This window comes from Mytilus galloprovincialis, chromosome 7 (genome assembly GCF_965363235.1).
Source record: "Mytilus galloprovincialis chromosome 7, xbMytGall1.hap1.1, whole genome shotgun sequence".
NCBI classification, from domain to species: domain Eukaryota; kingdom Metazoa; phylum Mollusca; class Bivalvia; order Mytilida; family Mytilidae; genus Mytilus; species Mytilus galloprovincialis.
This window is the reverse complement of record NC_134844.1, coordinates 28,676,366-28,693,485: the sequence shown is the minus strand read 5'-3', so window position 1 is coordinate 28,693,485 and position 17,120 is coordinate 28,676,366. Positions and strand designations below refer to the sequence as shown.

General features: G+C 35.1%; 1 protein-coding gene across 2 annotated transcripts; it reads right to left on the bottom strand.

Moving 5' to 3' along the window:
- Positions 1-507: 507 nt before the first annotated feature.
- Positions 508-8,373, bottom strand: LOC143082703 (uncharacterized). Of its 2 annotated transcripts, none has more exons than XM_076258517.1 (2): positions 8,247-8,373; positions 508-2,536 (listed from the first exon to the last, which is right to left on the bottom strand). In XM_076258517.1, exon 2 carries the CDS (start codon positions 2,531-2,533, stop codon positions 629-631), a length of 1,905 nt encoding a protein of 634 aa, XP_076114632.1. In that variant the 5' UTR covers positions 2,534-2,536; positions 8,247-8,373; the 3' UTR covers positions 508-628. The 2 variants fall into 2 exon arrangements, with proteins under 2 accessions (XP_076114632.1, XP_076114633.1); XM_076258518.1 differs by lacking the exon at positions 8,247-8,373 and adding an exon at positions 7,276-7,372.
- Positions 8,374-17,120: the final 8,747 nt, after the last annotated feature.

The following is a 17,120-nucleotide window of genomic DNA, read 5'->3' as shown; positions in this document are numbered from 1 at the left end:
ACCAACTAAGATGAAGTATAATTATTCATTCATCAAACTAGAATGTAAATTGAATCCTTTTGAAAATTAAGGAATACAGTTGTTAACATAGTTAACCAATAGTTTACCACTATTTTTTACAGTTAATTCTAATGATGTGCTGCTACACCAATGTCCCAGATAAACGTGGCATTGACAAACTTGATTAACGCCGCTGTAATGTGCCTAAACCTAAGTGGTTTTCGTTGGCTCATATCTGTCACATTTGTTTTTAGTTGATTGAAATCTTATGAATTCGCTACTTTTTTTCTACATTCTTCATGTCAGGACCTTTGTTATGTTTTCTTTTATCATTATTGAATGCCTAAGGTGACCTCTTGTTTCCTACATCGTTTAACCTCTGGTGGATAGTTTTCTCATTGGCAATCATAACACAACTGCTTGTGTTACTTTTCATTTCTATTTTCGTGTTTGTTTTGTTCTAAATCTTTCAGAAATCATTTGTTTAATGTACAAAATACTAATTAGTAAATTAAAAGAAATAATTTTATTCACTTTCTCATATCCAACATATGAATCTTCTCTGTTCCTCACTTTTAACTGATATATGCCTCAGTGACTGTCTGCAGCACAATATATTACGCCAGGCTCAATTTCCATTCCTGGTAATCTTTTGAACAAGTGGAAAGATTCTTTCATTCCCGACTTCATCAGAGCTTGTTAATATTGCATCGATAACTGAATAATCCTCTTCCTTTAGACACAACTTTAAATATTTCATATAATGTTGGTGACCTATATTGACAATAGATAGATGCTTAAAAACGCAGTTCCCTGTTAGCGTATAAGGACCACTACCTTTTGTAGCAATCAAGACAACTGCATGGACAGATACTTCTTTCAAGGTATTTCTGAAGACTTTTAACGCATTGTTCATTGTTAGTCCCGTGTGAGAGATCCCAGTTGAGACTCGAACCAAAAACAAAGTTTTTTCATTCCTTTTTCTTTTTACTGGAACACTGCCACTAGATTCTTCGTCGATGCCACATTTTGAATGAGTATTTGCAGTATACAAGAAATAACTGAAGCCAACCAGATTCTGAACAGAGGGATATACAAGTAAAGTTTGATCTCTATTCTTTTTTATTTCTTCACTCATGAAAAGAGCTGTTCTGTGTACATTCCTTAGAGGTTTATCATACCTATTGGTATTCTCATCAGAATATTCCATCAATTTATCTTGATCAGGTTTCAGACATTGTAAACCATGTCTCTGCTTTATAATCCCAGTACACTGCTTAATCTCACATTTACCAGGTTTTTCAACACTGTCTGTATCTGTGTAGACATCTCTATCAGGAACGAACACTATGTGATTTTCTGCTTGAAATTTAACAATCGCTGTCTCAAATTCTTTTTGCATACCACCATAATTAATTATCCTATGAAGAAAATCTTTTGAACAGTTATCAGTATGACTTGTCACTTCTTTGAAATTATAAGGGAACTTTTCAATCCAAAAAGAATGAATAGAGGGTTGCAATTCACTTATAACTACATAAACATCACCCTCTGTAAGCTCAAGCTCAAATAATCTATAGTTTTCCTTCAGAGCTTGCTTCGATACCACACTAATTTGGACATCAAAGATATTAATTGCTATCTTAAATTCTTGTAAGGTAAAAAGTGTGGTGGTAAACCCGTCATCATGGTTCTTAATTAACTCCAGCAGGGTTTTTGTATCTAATATGAATCTTTCCTCCTGAGGATGTTTAACATCAAGGTTGATAATAGCTATATCTTCCCGTAATCTACATTTTGCGGAGTAAAGGACAGCTTCAGTTTTTAAATTGTGCAACATCATATCATCTAAAGTACTATGTAATAGTTTTGGTGTGACAATCAATTGGCTTTTCAATTCATGATAAACCTTGTGACCTTCAAGAAACAATGATGAACCTTTATGACCTTCAAGAAACATTGATAAACCTTTAGTTTGTACTGAAAGAGATCCAGTCCATATCTTCTTAAACTCGTCCAAATCTAGCTGAAGATCTTTACTAAAGTCAACACCAGTTGTTGTATGTGCACAAGCAGTAAAACCAGACTCAATCAGAATGATTTGTGTATACTGAGTAACTTCTGCAATTTTCTTCACTAATGGCATATTAGATAATGTCACATGATCTACTACTAAACAATCATTACAAGTCACATTGTCTGCAAATAGCTTAAATTTTTCCAGGTTTTTATCGATTGCTTCAATTACGTTCAAGTCAACATAGTGAATGCCATTGTCCCCCTTTTTTCTACAACTAAGGACATAGTATATTGCGGATGAAGACTTTCCGATCCCTTCAATGCCTACCAATGTCTGCCTCTGACTGCTTGTTATTCTGGCTATTGTCATTTTTTCTATAAAGCAATCATGAAATTTAGTCTTGATAAAACATTTGCTTCTAAAATTCTTGGCAAATACTTTGCCACAAAGGAGGTCTTCATCTTTATCTGCTATCTGCAGAATTTCCTCTTCAAACACATCATTTAAGTCCATTGTCTATAATAAAAATGAAGACATTTTGTATATATACCGTACTCACATCTAACAGTAAAACATGTACCTACTTTAAACATAGCATTTCTTAAAAAAATAATTTCTTTTTAATATGCTTTTAAAAGTCTTATTTATAAATTTACTATTTACAAGATTTAGAATTATTTGAAATGCTAAGGATTTGCTATCCCTAAATAGAAATAACCTGTATTTTGGAATTTAAAATGTAAAAGTGTTTCAAACATTTTCTGAAACTCTAAAATAATGGTGATGTCTTAAAGGCCACACTGCATGGTATGTGCCTGTACCAAATCAGGGGCCTGTAGATGTCAGATCACCAATTACTCCTTCCAATTTAGAATGAATGTGAAAGTAGGCCTACTCGGACAAAAAAATAATAGTGCATTTGATGTCATTGTTTACTTAAACTATTACCAACAAATTGGCAGAAATGAAACTTTTGGTGAAAGAAAATATATTTAAGACCATTTTGAGTCAAAATTTACTTGTCTATGAGTTTGCATTCAACATTCAGGATTAATGCACTCCATAGTATATAGACTTGCTACATGTCCCTTCCTAATTATGTTTTTTTCTTTTTTTTTTCAATTTTGCCCCTTTAATAATTTTACTGCTATAACTAGGAGATTACAATTATACTGACATCTGCAGGAGGAACTCCAAGGGCAATCAGTAGGCTGGCACTTATCAGTAAACATATAAATTAATAGTAAGAGAGAAATAATAGAAAGGGAATTGTAGCAAGTCTACATAGTATACTAATTTAAGATTTCCAGAAACCAGGGGTTATTTTTAGTGGTAACTATCATTTGTCTATTCCGGAGACCTCGATCTTACTGGTTTCTATGAAGTTAAGTAAAATATCAAGAAAGCTGTGAAAATTGCAAAATTTGGTTGAACCGATAGGGACATTTAATTGGTGGTCTGACAGTGGTTGTTGTGGGGTACTTGTTTATTCTATGTCATTATTTTGTTCATAAATTAGGCCATTAGTTTTCTAATTTGAATTGTTTTACATTTGACAATTAGTGGCCTTCAATTATTAATTAACACTGATTTTATCATAAAAAGTAGATTTCTGATAACATTTTTAGCATTGTTCCTAATTAATTGAAATTTACATTTTTTAGTGTGTTTTGTTGACTAAACGAATAAATTCAGGAAGAGCTGATCTCAAATATTGTCATTTTCAATTTTTTATTTGTCAAACTCACAAAAAAAATCTTTTCAATAGGAACAATTAAATGTCTCATTGGCAATCATACCACATCTCCTTATTTTTATAATGTGTTTTCCAAGTATTGGCAACTGACAACTTTACCCAACCTGTAGATTGAAAAAAAAATTAATGTGACCCTTACTTTTTATTATATTTTTGAAAAAAAAACATTATATCAACTATGTATATACATTTTCATGATTTTGGCAAGTTATTAAAAAGTGCTTTTGATTATTTAGACTTTAGACACAAGATAGTTTGTCTGTTGAAAATTAGGTGGGGAATCAACATCGAGTTTAAAAAGAAATCTGATTGAAAAAATAATTTCTTTCAAGAACCCCCTAAAACACACACCTGAGAGTACACAGAGATTGTTGTTCACTCAGGATATTGTGTTATTAAAACCATGAATTCTAATCATGCTAATAACAATGTGAGATGAACAATGTCATTTGTCTGCGAGATTGATTGATTGTTGGTTGCTTAACGTCCAGTTGCTTGTCTGCATGAAGAAAAGTATATAACGGTTGACCTTAACTTGGAAGGCCTGCTACAAATGATTCTGACAATAGAAATAGGTGTGTATACATCATATTTTTGTTGTAGTTAATTTAATGTACATCCAGTGGTTGATCCAGAAATTTTCATAAGTGGAAGCCCACCGACTGACTAAGAGGGGGCCCACTTCAGTCATGCTTTGGTGATTCCTAATATAATCAAACAAATATTTCCCAGAAAAGGGGGGAATCAAGCCACCTGGGCCACCCATTAAAACTGCCCTTGACATTGATGACATAATAATTTTAAATTGGATATATATAGACAACTATACAGAATCAAAATATAATGGAAGTTTGCGACTGGATGACATTTCTCAAAAATACAGGTTAAGTACCTATAAATGGAGGGTCGTAATGGGGGTACCATCATGATGAAGAACAGTAAAAAATCATGCCAAATGACGTTTACAGTTTATTTTGGTGCATGACGATAATTTGTACACTTTCTTTAGAACGATAAATAAAATCGACTGATTTCGACAAATCACATTAATTTTTTTCCAAATTTAACAGTTACAATAACTATTTGAGACTAATATGATGAATGATAATAAGGATATTTTGATGAATCCCAGTAAATTTTTACTGATTTATTGCTAACGGTACCCAAATTGACCAATTGAAGCACGATGGTAAAAGGCATACCTACCCTTCTAATGATATCAAATCCTAGTCTATTGGATCATGAACTATTTTCAAAAAAGATTCACACTGAAAAGTGATTAAAAGTGGGTCATCTGATATATATAGAAAGGCAGTGTCTGAGCGTACCAGCATGCAGGTATGAATAGCCAAATTGCTGTTTGTAGGCTTCGCATACCCGCATCTGGTTTTAAGATATTATGCCATTGGATCGGGAATTAAACATGACATATATACTATATACTGAAATTATCCCAATTAGTGAATAAATTGATTTAAAAAACTTAGAAGTTTTATAAATATCTGTATATAGGTAAGTGAACAGTTTTTCTCGGTTAATAAATATTCTTAAAATGGAAGAGAGTGATATACATGTGGGGAAGACATTTCAAAGTTATCATGAATCGGAACAATTTGTTCAAAACTATGAGTCGATTAATTTTAGATAATTGTATAAAAGGAACTCAGAGTCAATTGAAGCTGCAGAGAAAAGAAGAACTTCTTTAATTTCTTTTATAGACACCCAAGCTTTAATTTTAGTAGTTTAAGATATTTTAAACTACAGTTTCTGTTTTACGATCTTTTTCACTCAAAGATAATTTTTAAATCTCATATTGGTATTTTTCAAATTCAGTAAAATTAAAGTGTTTAAATTTGCATTTACATTTAATAATAGTATTATTTTTTTTGCTTCATGTTTACAGGTAGTCCTATATAATATATGCCTTCGCATTATATATTCACTATTTAACGTTTTCATGCTGATATTTTCATTTTTTTTAATGCGCCGGTGGCACATTGATAATAATAGTAAAAAAGGAAAAATAGCAATATAAGTAAAAAGAAAATAGAAGTGCATATATTATAGGACTAGTTTACAAATGTTTACAGGGACTGTAAAGTTTCATCTTCAATCAGTGTACATTTAATTTGCAATATTTATTATGTATTATTAACTAATAAGTACAATTTGAAAATATTATTTTTCATACTCTTCACTCATTCTACACGAAATCCCATTTTATCGATAATTTCTGTATATATTTCACGTTTCATCCTGATCCGATGGCATTTTATCATCAAACCGGATGTGGGTACGAGTAGCCTCACGAATGGCAATTTGACTATTCGTACCTGAGCATGCGGGACTTTTTTTTTTGCGGGTACGCGCAGACACTGCCTATCTTAAACATGTTAAACAAGCCCTTGGGATTCAGCTGAGACTACTATCATATAAGTAGCCTCAGCATACAATCAGGAACGCACATTATGCAATTAGATGCCTAATCCGAGATTACTCTGATGTCCAACGGCTGTTTTGTCAGACAAGCTGGGGCCTTTGGACTTCAGAGCTCGTTGATATTTGCCCATCCAAAATGAATGCACTGCTTCGTTGCTTTTGGGACTGACTGACGATCTTGGATCAATATAAATTAATGGTGGATAAAATCATAAGAGTGCTTAGTCCAAATAATTAGGACATACGTCTTGAAAGGCTATTTTATATTTTTCTTTGACGTCGTACGAGGCCGTCAAAGCAAAAAATTTAAAATAGCCTTCCAAGACCTCATAATAAATGAGGGTAGTAAATGCCCTTTAACGTCAGGCGTCAAATAGCCATTTTCGGCAACCGTTATCGTCAAATTGATTAAAATTTTACTGTTTATCGTCAAAATATGATTTAATAGTGATTCGTCAGAGGTCTCAAATAATTATTATTTACGTTATTTTGGAAAAAAATTTACATGATTCCTCAAAATTATTCAATTTTTTTTTATCGTCTAAAAGAAAGTGCATATTTTATTGTCATGCACAAAAAATTACCATTAACATCATTTGGCAAGAATTTTTACCGTTATTCATCATGAAGGTACCCCCATTACTAGTTCAAATAATTATGACATCTGGCAAGGCTATTTTAATTTTTTTCTGGGACGCCTTCCTACCTTGCCAGAAGTCATAATTATTTGGACTTCCCCATTACCAGCCTCATAAATGAGGGTCTGGATGGGGGGTCTGTTATTCTGTAAACATTTAATTTTCATCCCTTTCTTCTCTAAATCTTCAAAAAATTAACCCCTTTTTTCTCTAATCTTTAAAAAATTAGACCACGCATTTCTCTAATCTTCATTTTTTAAGGCCATTATTATTCTTTAATCATTTATCCCCATCCAAACCCTCATATTAAAATGATAATTTTTGGACTAAAACAGTTTCAAATTAATAGTGATCAGCTGGACACATATTTTTTCTATTTGCAGGAGCCGAAAGCTGTGCAAATGAGCAAGATTTAAACTTACAGGAAGGGCACTTTTTTGTTACTATTTGCATGCAGTATTTATGTTGTGCATTTCTTTTAACAAGCCATTTAAAGATCTACTTTCACTTTCAATTTCAAATTATTACAGCAGGTGGTTTCGTACCTACATTCATTTTCAAGCAGTTTCGTACCTTATTCAAAATTTCGTTTCGTACCTCATGTTAGATCAAACTTTCTAATATTTATTTTTGCTATAGTACGAACTGACACGCTTTAAACCAACTGTAAATTAAGTCCTACAAATGCTTTATAAAATATTTCAGATGTACCCCTCTCATAATATGAATTAAATCTTCTCTAAAAATTGGATATTTCATTCATTGAAATATCTGGCCTACTAATAATGCTTTTCAGGCCTTGTTCCATAAAAATAAGAAGAGGTGGAATGAATGCCAATTAGACAATTCTCTTCTTTTGAGCAAGCCAAACTTTTATGGTGAAAATTTGAGTCACACACAAAAGTTTATTATCAAATTATAGAAATGACAATTGTAAAACGATTCACCCGAGTATATTATATGATCTTATATACAATGATAATTACAAATAGTACAAATATGCCTTTGAACAATAGTGCAACTGTTCAAAGAAATATAACAGTACTATCATAAACCAGAGACATATATACGACATGCATATACACAGTGAGGGCCCTCATGGGGTTTTTGATTATGTGATTACTTGGCCGTTTTTTTAATGATTATTTGATTATTAAGCCAAATATTTCATGATTATTTGATTACCTAGGACTGTATTTTTAGTTTATGATTATTTGATTACTAAAGATAAGCAAATATTTAATGATTATGTGATTATATTGGCAAAAAAATGGTGATTATGTGATTACTAGGACCCCCCCATGAGGGGCCTCCACAGTGTAATGTACATATGTCTCTGCATAAACGAAGATGTTATAACCGAACCTTTACATTAAGAAACGGAAAAACAAACCTGTAAATATATATGGCGCAAACTTTTCGCACGTCCCAACGCTTGAATATATAGAATACACTATACAGGTATCAAAAGATACAGGTAAGCATGAATTGTTTCACGGGTACTAGAAAGCATGCAGGTAAAAAAAGGTGTGTTTGATTTGGATTTGTCATTCATCAAGCGCCAATGTGATATGATGATCAATATGACAATGAAATATGATATGATTACAATGTATCATTGGACTCAGACTTCTTTTACAAACCGAGTTTTACTGTGTATATATACGATGTGTTTGTTTATTCTACATTGGCAGGGGCGGATGCAGGAATTTTCGAAAGGGGGGGTGCTAACCCAGGGCACCCAGGGCAAAGGGGGGTGCAAAACATATGTCCCGATACAAATGCATTGATCGGCAAAAATAAAGGGGGGTGCGCACCCCCGGAACCCCCCCCCCCCCCTGGATCCGCCACTGATTGGATAGAGGTATAGGGGGAGTGTTGAGATCTCACAAAACATGTTTAACCCCTCCGCATTTTTGGGCCTTTCCCAAGTCAGGAGACTCTGGCTTTGTTAGTCTTGTATGTTTTATTTTAATTTTATTTCATAATGACATTTATGTTTTAAAGTGTAGTATGACGTCCATTTTCACTGAACTAGTACACATTTTTTTCTGAGTGTGGGATTTTTTCGCTGCATTGAAGACCCATTGGTGGCCGTCAGCTGTTAGATCTGCTCTTTGGTTGGGTTGTTGTCTCTTTAACATATTACCCATTTGCATTCTCACTGATTTTATAACATATATTTATAGAGCTAATATCGAAATGCTTGTAGATTAAGATTTTGACTGGCTTGCTCACTCTTCGTTTCAACGTTTGCTCAAACATTGTAATTAGGAGTTAAACCTTACTAACATTGTCTTGTAATATATACAATTGGCCGTTTCAGAATCTAAAGCATCATGGGTAATTTCATTGTTCGTACCCCAAAATGAAAATAACGTCACGTCATTGGTTAAATTTCCATTGTTTATGACATTTTTAACCAATCAGGACGTTTTGTTGTACACTTTTGAAAATATTACCCAGGATGCATTAGATTCTGAAACGGCTAATTGGGTGTTTCTTACGGTAAGCGGAAGAAGGGATCCCGTAGACCGCCCTACGTCACGATTCATGAATTATGCATATTCTATTTATAGGCTATTTTTAAACAATTCGGATAATACTAATGCTAAAAATAGAATTTCTTAACATGTAAAACTATCTTTAAAAAAACGATGCAAAATCATTAACTTTCATGGAGAGTGGTAAAGGGTTATTTTCGTGGAACGTGATCGCTTTTTTTTTATTTCACGTTCAACGTGTTTTTACTTTTTTATTACACGTTCAGTCGTGCAAAACAGCTAGGTGTTCAAAATGTTGTGCTTATGTAATTTTGTACGTGCTTCGTGATTCAAATGCTTATTTTGCGTGCTCAGTATTTTTCAAAAAAAAAATCAAACACCAGACAGGGATCGTCAAATGGTCAAGAAGAACGAAATTGATTTATGTTTAAACATATTTATTTATAGTGGATTGGGAAACACGTTTTGCAACTTATATTAATCCCTTTCCACGTTGCGGGTGCGAGTTCAGCCTTGTAGCGGCATAAGCTTACTCTTTTTCGAAATCTACAAGGATGTCTTTAACGTGCAAGATTATGGCTCTCTCTTAACACGGGTCAGCCATTTCTCGTCCCCTTCCGACGGACTATCATCGTTTCCTCAAGACCATACCGATACTCGCAAATGGTGTCGAGGGAGAGCCGAAAATTGCATGAGTTCCTGAAATTTTCATCTCAAACGGGAATCGAACCAGGAACCTTAGTGTTAGTAGTCCGATGCACTAACCAAAACACCACGGCTCTCTACAAATTGATTTAATTTTGTTTCCGTGATAAGAAATGACAAGGCGGTAAGGGCAATGATGTTGTTCCTTTATTTGCATTTTAAAAGTTCAGAATATCTTTATATACTTTTTTAAAAGCTGTAAATTATTTATATCATAAATGTGTACACACTAAATAGGGAATATTAAGTAAAACAGAGAGTTCATATATACAAGAGGACAGTCACAAAAGGTTCACCTTAAAGTCTTTACTTTTCGTGCAACGTTCATGACAGAAATTATTTCACGTTCAACGTGAAATGGTGTCTTAAATAGGAAAATGTTCCGTATTACAGTAGCATATATCATTGTGCCCTCATTAAGCAAATACATATTCCTTTTTAAGATATATATGACATTTCACATATATATGACACACAGTAGTGGTGCCTTAATTATGTTGTAAAGACTTGCAAATGTCCCATGCACGTGATCCCATGGCTTTGAATATACTATGGAGTTAATATTTTTATTATCTGCTTAATAGAGTACTTTGATGTAGGCAAATTGAAAAAAAACATGTAGCTTACACGTTCTTAGACACGAGACATTTCCTTTACGGGGTGTGAGGGGGTAGTGGTAGTGGTGATGGGGTTGGGGTGCTGTTCTTCGTTTCCCCTGTTATTGTTTATAATGAAGCTACATGTTCTATTAGGGCGTTCTACAGGATCTTCTGGGTGGTCTACATGATCCCCTGTTGTCTGAACCTTATATTTCTACTATAGAACGTTCTTTGGGATCTCCTATATTGTTTGTTTATCATGTATATACTAAAGGACGTTCTATAGGATCACCTGGGCAGTCTATAGGATCCCCTGTTGTCTGAACATTATATATAAACTATAGAACGTTCTATACGACACCCTATTGTTTGTTTTTGATGTATCTACTAGAGGACTTTCTACGGGATCCCTTGGTCGGTCTGTGTGATCCCCTGCTTTCTCAACATTATATATCTACTACAAGACGTTCTACAGGATCCCCTGTTTGTTTTCCAAGTATATACTATAGAGCGTTCTACAGGATCCCCTGGTCGGTCTACGGCTCCCCTGTTTTCTCAATATAATATATCTACTATAAGACGTTCTATAGGATCCCCTATTGTTTGTAAATCAAGTATATACTAAAGGGCTTTCTACAGGATCCCCTGGGCGGTCTTCAGGATCCCTTGTTGTCTGAACATTATATATCTACTAAAGGACGTTCTATAAGACCCCCTGTTGATTGTTTTTCATGTTTATACTATAGGGCGTTCTACAGGATCCCCTTGGTGGTCTACAGGATCCTCTGTTGTCTTTACATAATATATCTACTATAGGACGTTCTACAGGATCCCCTCTTGTCTTTACATTATATATCTAATATAGGACGTTCTATAGGATCCCCTATATTGTTTGTTATTATTTATATACTAAAGGGCGTTATACCGGATCCCCTGGGCGGTCTACAGGATGCCCTGTTGATTGTTTTTTAAATTTATACTAAAAGGCGTTCTACAGGATCCACTGGGCGGTCTATAGGATCCCCGTTTGTTTGTTTTTCATTTATATACTAAAAGGCGTTCTACAGGATCCCCAGGGCGGTCTACAGGATCCCCTGTTTTCTCAACATAATATATATACTATAAGACGTTCTATAGGATCCCCTATTGTTTGTTAATCGTGTATATACTAAAGGGCGTTTTACAGGATCCCTTGGGCGGTCTACAGGATACTCTGTTGTCTTTACATTATATATGTACTAAATGGCGTTCTATAAGATCTCCTGTTGATTGTTTTTCATGTTTATACTAAAGGGCGTTCTACAGGATCCCTTGGGCGGTCTACGGGATACCTGTTGTCTTTACATTATATATCTACTATAGGACGTTCTATAGGATCCCTTATATTGTTTGTTTATTATTTATATACTAAAGGGCGTTATACCGGATCCACTATACTATAAGGCTTTCTATAGAATCACTTGGTTGGTCTGCAGGATCCCCTGTTTTCTCAACATTATATATATACTATAAGACGTTCTAAAGTATCCCCTGTTGTTTGTTTTTCATTTATATACTATAGGGCGTTCTACAGGATCCCCTGGGCGGTCTACAGGATCCCCTGTTTTCTCAACATAATATATCTATTATAAGACGTTCTATAGGATCCCCTATTGTTTGTTAATCATGTATATACTAAAGGGCGTTCTACAGGATCCCTTGGGCGGTCTACAGGATACCCTGTTGTCTTTACATTATATATGTACTAAATGGCGTTTTATAAGATCCCATGTTAATTGTTTTCATGTTTATACTATAGGGCTTTCTATATGATCCCTTGGGCGGTCTGCAGGAATCTGTGTTTCAACATAATATATGTACTATAGGACGTTCTATAAGACCCCCTGTTGATTGTTTTTCATGTTTATACTATAGGGCGTTTTAAAGGATCACCTGTTGTCTTTACATTATATATGTACTAAATGGCGTTCTATAAGATTCCCGATCGTTTTTCATGTATATACTATAGGGCTTTCTATATGATCCCTTGGGCGGTCTGCAGGAAACTTTGGGCGGTCTGCAGGAATCTTTGTTTTTCAACATAATATATGTACTATAGGACGTTCTGTTGATTGCTTTTCATGTTTATACTAATGGGCGTTCTACAGGATCCCCTGTTTTATTTACATTATATATCTACTATAGGACGTTCTATAGGATCCCTATATTGTTTGTTTATTATTTATATACTAAAGTGCGTTCTACCGGATCCCCTGGGCGGTCTACAGGATCCCCTTTTGTTTAAAAATATATATCTACTATAAGACGTTCTAAAGTATCCCCTGTTGTTTGTTTTTCATTAATATACTATAGGGCGTTCTACAGGATCCCCTGGGCGGTCTACAGGATCCCCAGTGTTTTCTCAACATAATATATCTATTATAAGACGTTCTATAGGATCCCCTATTGTTTGTTAATCATGTATATACGACAGGGCGTTCTACAGGATCCACTAGGCGGTCTACAGGATCCCCATTTGTTTAAAAATATATATCTACTATAGGACGTTCTAAAGTATCCCCTGTTGTTTGTTTTTCATTTATATACTATGGGGCGTTCTACAGTATCCCCTGGGCGGTCTACAGGATCCCCTGTTTTCTCAACATAATATATCTATTATAAGACGTTCTATAGGATCCCCTATTGTTTGTTAATCATGTATATACTAAAGGGCGTTCTACAGGATCCCTCGGGCGGTCTACAGGATACTCTGTTGTCTTTACATTATATTTGTACTAAATGGCGTTCTATAAGATCTCCTGTTGATTGTTTTTCATGTTTATACTATAGTGCTTTCTATATGATCCCTTGGGCGGTCTGCGGGAAACTTTGGGTGGTCTGCAGGAATCTCTGTTTTTCAACATAATATCATATAGAAAGCCCTATAGTATAAACATGAAAAACAATCAACAGGGGGTCTTATAGAACGTCCTATAGTACATATATAATGTAAAGACAACAGGGTATTCTGTAGACCGCCCAAGGGATCCTGTAGGATCCCATGTTGTTTGTTTATCATTTATATACTAAAAGGCGTTCAATAGGATCCCCTAGGCAGTCTACAGGATCGCCTTTTGTCTGAACATTATATATCTACTATAGGACGTTCTATAGGATCCCCTATATTGTTTGTTTATTATTTATATACTAAAGGGCGTTCTACCGGATCCCCTGGGCGGTCTACAGGATGCCCTGTTGATTGTTTGTTTTTATGTTTATACTATCGGGCGTTCTACAGGATACCCTGGGCGGTCTACAGAATCCCCTTTTGTTAAAAAAAATATGCATCTGAGATAGGAACTTCTATAGGTTCCCCTGTTCTTTGTTTTTCATATTTATACTATAGGGCGTTCTACGGGATCCCCTGGGCGGTCTACAGAATCCCCTTTTGTTAAAAAAAATATGCATCTGAGATAGGAACTTCTATAGGTTCCCCTGTTCTTTGTTTTTCATATTTATACTATAGGGCGTTCAACGGGATCCCCTGGGCGGTCTACAGAATCCCCTTTTGTTAAAAAAAATATGCATCTGAGATAGGAAATTCAATAGGTTCCCCTGTTCTTTGTTTATTATGTATACATTATAGGGCGTTTATGATCCCTTGGGCGGTCTGCAGGATCCCCTGTTTTCTCAACATTATATATCTATCATAAGACGTTCTATAGGATGCCCTGTTGATTGTTTTTCATGTTTATACTATAGGGCGTTCTACAGGATCCCTTGGGCGGTCTACAGGATACTCTGTTGTCTTTACATTATATATGTACTAAATGGCGTTCTATAAGATCTCCTGTTGATTGTTTTTCATGTTTATACTAAAGGGCGTTCTACAGGATCCCTTGGGCGGTCTACGGGATACCTGTTGTCTTTACATTATATATATACTAAAGGACGTTCTATAAGACCCCATGTTGATTGTTTTTCATGTTTATACTATAATGCGTTCTACAGGATCCCGTTGACGGTCTACAGGATCCCCTGTTGTCTTTACATTATATATCTACTACATGACGTTCTACAGGATCCTCTGTTGTCTTTACATTATATATCTACTATAGGACGTTCTATAGGATCCCCTATATTGTTTATTTATAAATTATATACTAAAGGGCGTTATACCGGATCCCCTGGGCGGGGTACAGGATGCCCTGTTGATTGTTTTTATAAATTTATACTATAGGGCGTTCTACAGGATCCACTAGGCGGTCATGTATATACTATAAGGCTTTCTATAGAATCACTTGGTTGGTCTGCAGGATCCCCTGTTTTCTCAACATTATATACAATGTATCTACTATAAGACGTTCTATATGATCCCCTGTTGTTTGTTGTTTAGGTTTATACTATAGGGCGTTCTACAGTATCCGCTGGGCGGTCTGCAGGATCCCCTGTTTTCTCAACATTATATATCTACTATAAGACGTTCTAAAGTATCCGCTGTTGTTTGTTTTTCATTTATATACTATAGGGCGTTCTACAGGATCCCCTGTTTTCTCAACATAATATATCTATTATAAGACGTTCTATAGGATCCCCTATTGTTTGTTAATCATGTATATACTAAAGGGCGTTCTACAGGGTCCCTTGGGCGGTCTACAGGATACCCTGTTGTCTTTACATTATATATGTACTAAATGGCGTTCTATAAGATCCCATGTTAATTGTTTTCATGTTTATACTATAGGGCTTTCTATATGATCCCTTGGGCGGTCTGCAGGAATCTGTTTTTCAACATAATATATGTACTATAGGACGTTCTATAAGACCCCCTGTTGATTGTTTTTCATGTTTATGCTATAGGGCGTTTTAAAAGATCACCTGTTGTCTTTACATTATATATGTACTAAATGGCGTTCTATAAGATTCCCTGTTGATCGTTTTTCATGTCTATACTATAGGGCTTTCTATATGATCCCTTGGGCGGTCTGCGGGAAATTTTGGGTGGTCTGCAGGAATCTCTGTTTTTCAACTTAATATCATATAGAAAGCCCTATAGTATAAACATGAAAAACAATCAACAGGGGGTCTTATAGAACGTCCTATAGTACATATATAATGTAAAGACAACAGGGTATTCTGTAGACCGCCCAAGGGATCCTGTAGGATCCCATGTTGTTTGTTTATCATTTATATACTAAAAGGCGTTCAATAGGATCCCCTAGGCAGTCTACAGGATCGCCTTTTGTCTGAACATTATATATCTACTATAGGACGTTCTATAGGATCCCCTATATTGTTTGTTTATTATTTATATACTAAAGGGCGTTCTACCGGATCCCATGGGCGGTCTACAGGATGCCCTGTTGATTGTTTGTTTTTATGTTTATACTATCGGGCGTTCTACAGGATACCCTGGGCGGTCTACAGAATCCCCTTTTATTAAAAAAATATGCATCTGAGATAGGAACTTCTATAGGTTCCCCTGTTCTTTGTTTTTCATATTTATACTATAGGGCGTTCTACGGGATCCCCTGGGCGGTCTACAGAATCCCCTTTTGTTAAAAAAATATGCATCTGAGATAGGAACTTCTATAGGTTCCCCTGTTCTTTGTTTTTCATATTTATACTATAGGGCGTTCAACGGGATCCCCTGGGCGGTCTACAGAATCCCCTTTTGTTAAAAAAAAATATGCATCTGAGATAGGAAATTCAATAGGTTCCCCTGTTCTTTGTTTATTATGTATACATTATAGGGCGTTTATGATCCGTTGGGCGGTCTGCAGGATCCCCTATTTTCTCAACATTATATATCTATCATAAGACGTTCTATAGGATGCCCTGTTGATTGTTTTTCATGTTTATACTATAGGGAGTTCTACAGGATCCCTTGGGCGATCTACAGGATACTCTGTTGTCTTAACATTATATATGTACTAAATGGCGTTCTATAAGATCTCCTGTTGATTGTTTTTCATGTTTATACTAAAGGGCGTTCTACAGGATCCCTTGGGCGGTCTACGGGATACCTGTTGTCTTTACATTATATATATACTAAAGGACGTTCTATAAGACCCCCTGTTGATTGTTTTTCATGTTTATACTATAATGCGTTCTACAGGATCCCGTTGACGGTCTACAGGATCTCCTGTTGTCTTTACATTATATATCTACTACATGACGTTCTACAGGATCCCCTGTTGTCTTTACATTATATATCTACTATAGGACGTTCTGTAGGATCCCCTATATTGTTTGTTTATTATTTATATACTAAAGGGCGTTATACCGGATCCCCTGGGCGGGGTACAGGATGCCCTGTTGATTGTTTTTATAAATTTATACTATAGGGCGTTCTACAGGATCCACTAGGCGGTCATGTATATACTATAAGGCTTTCTATAGAATCACTTGGTTGGTCTGCAGGATCCCCTGTTTTCTCAACATTATATACAATGTATCTGCTATAAGACGTTCTAAAGT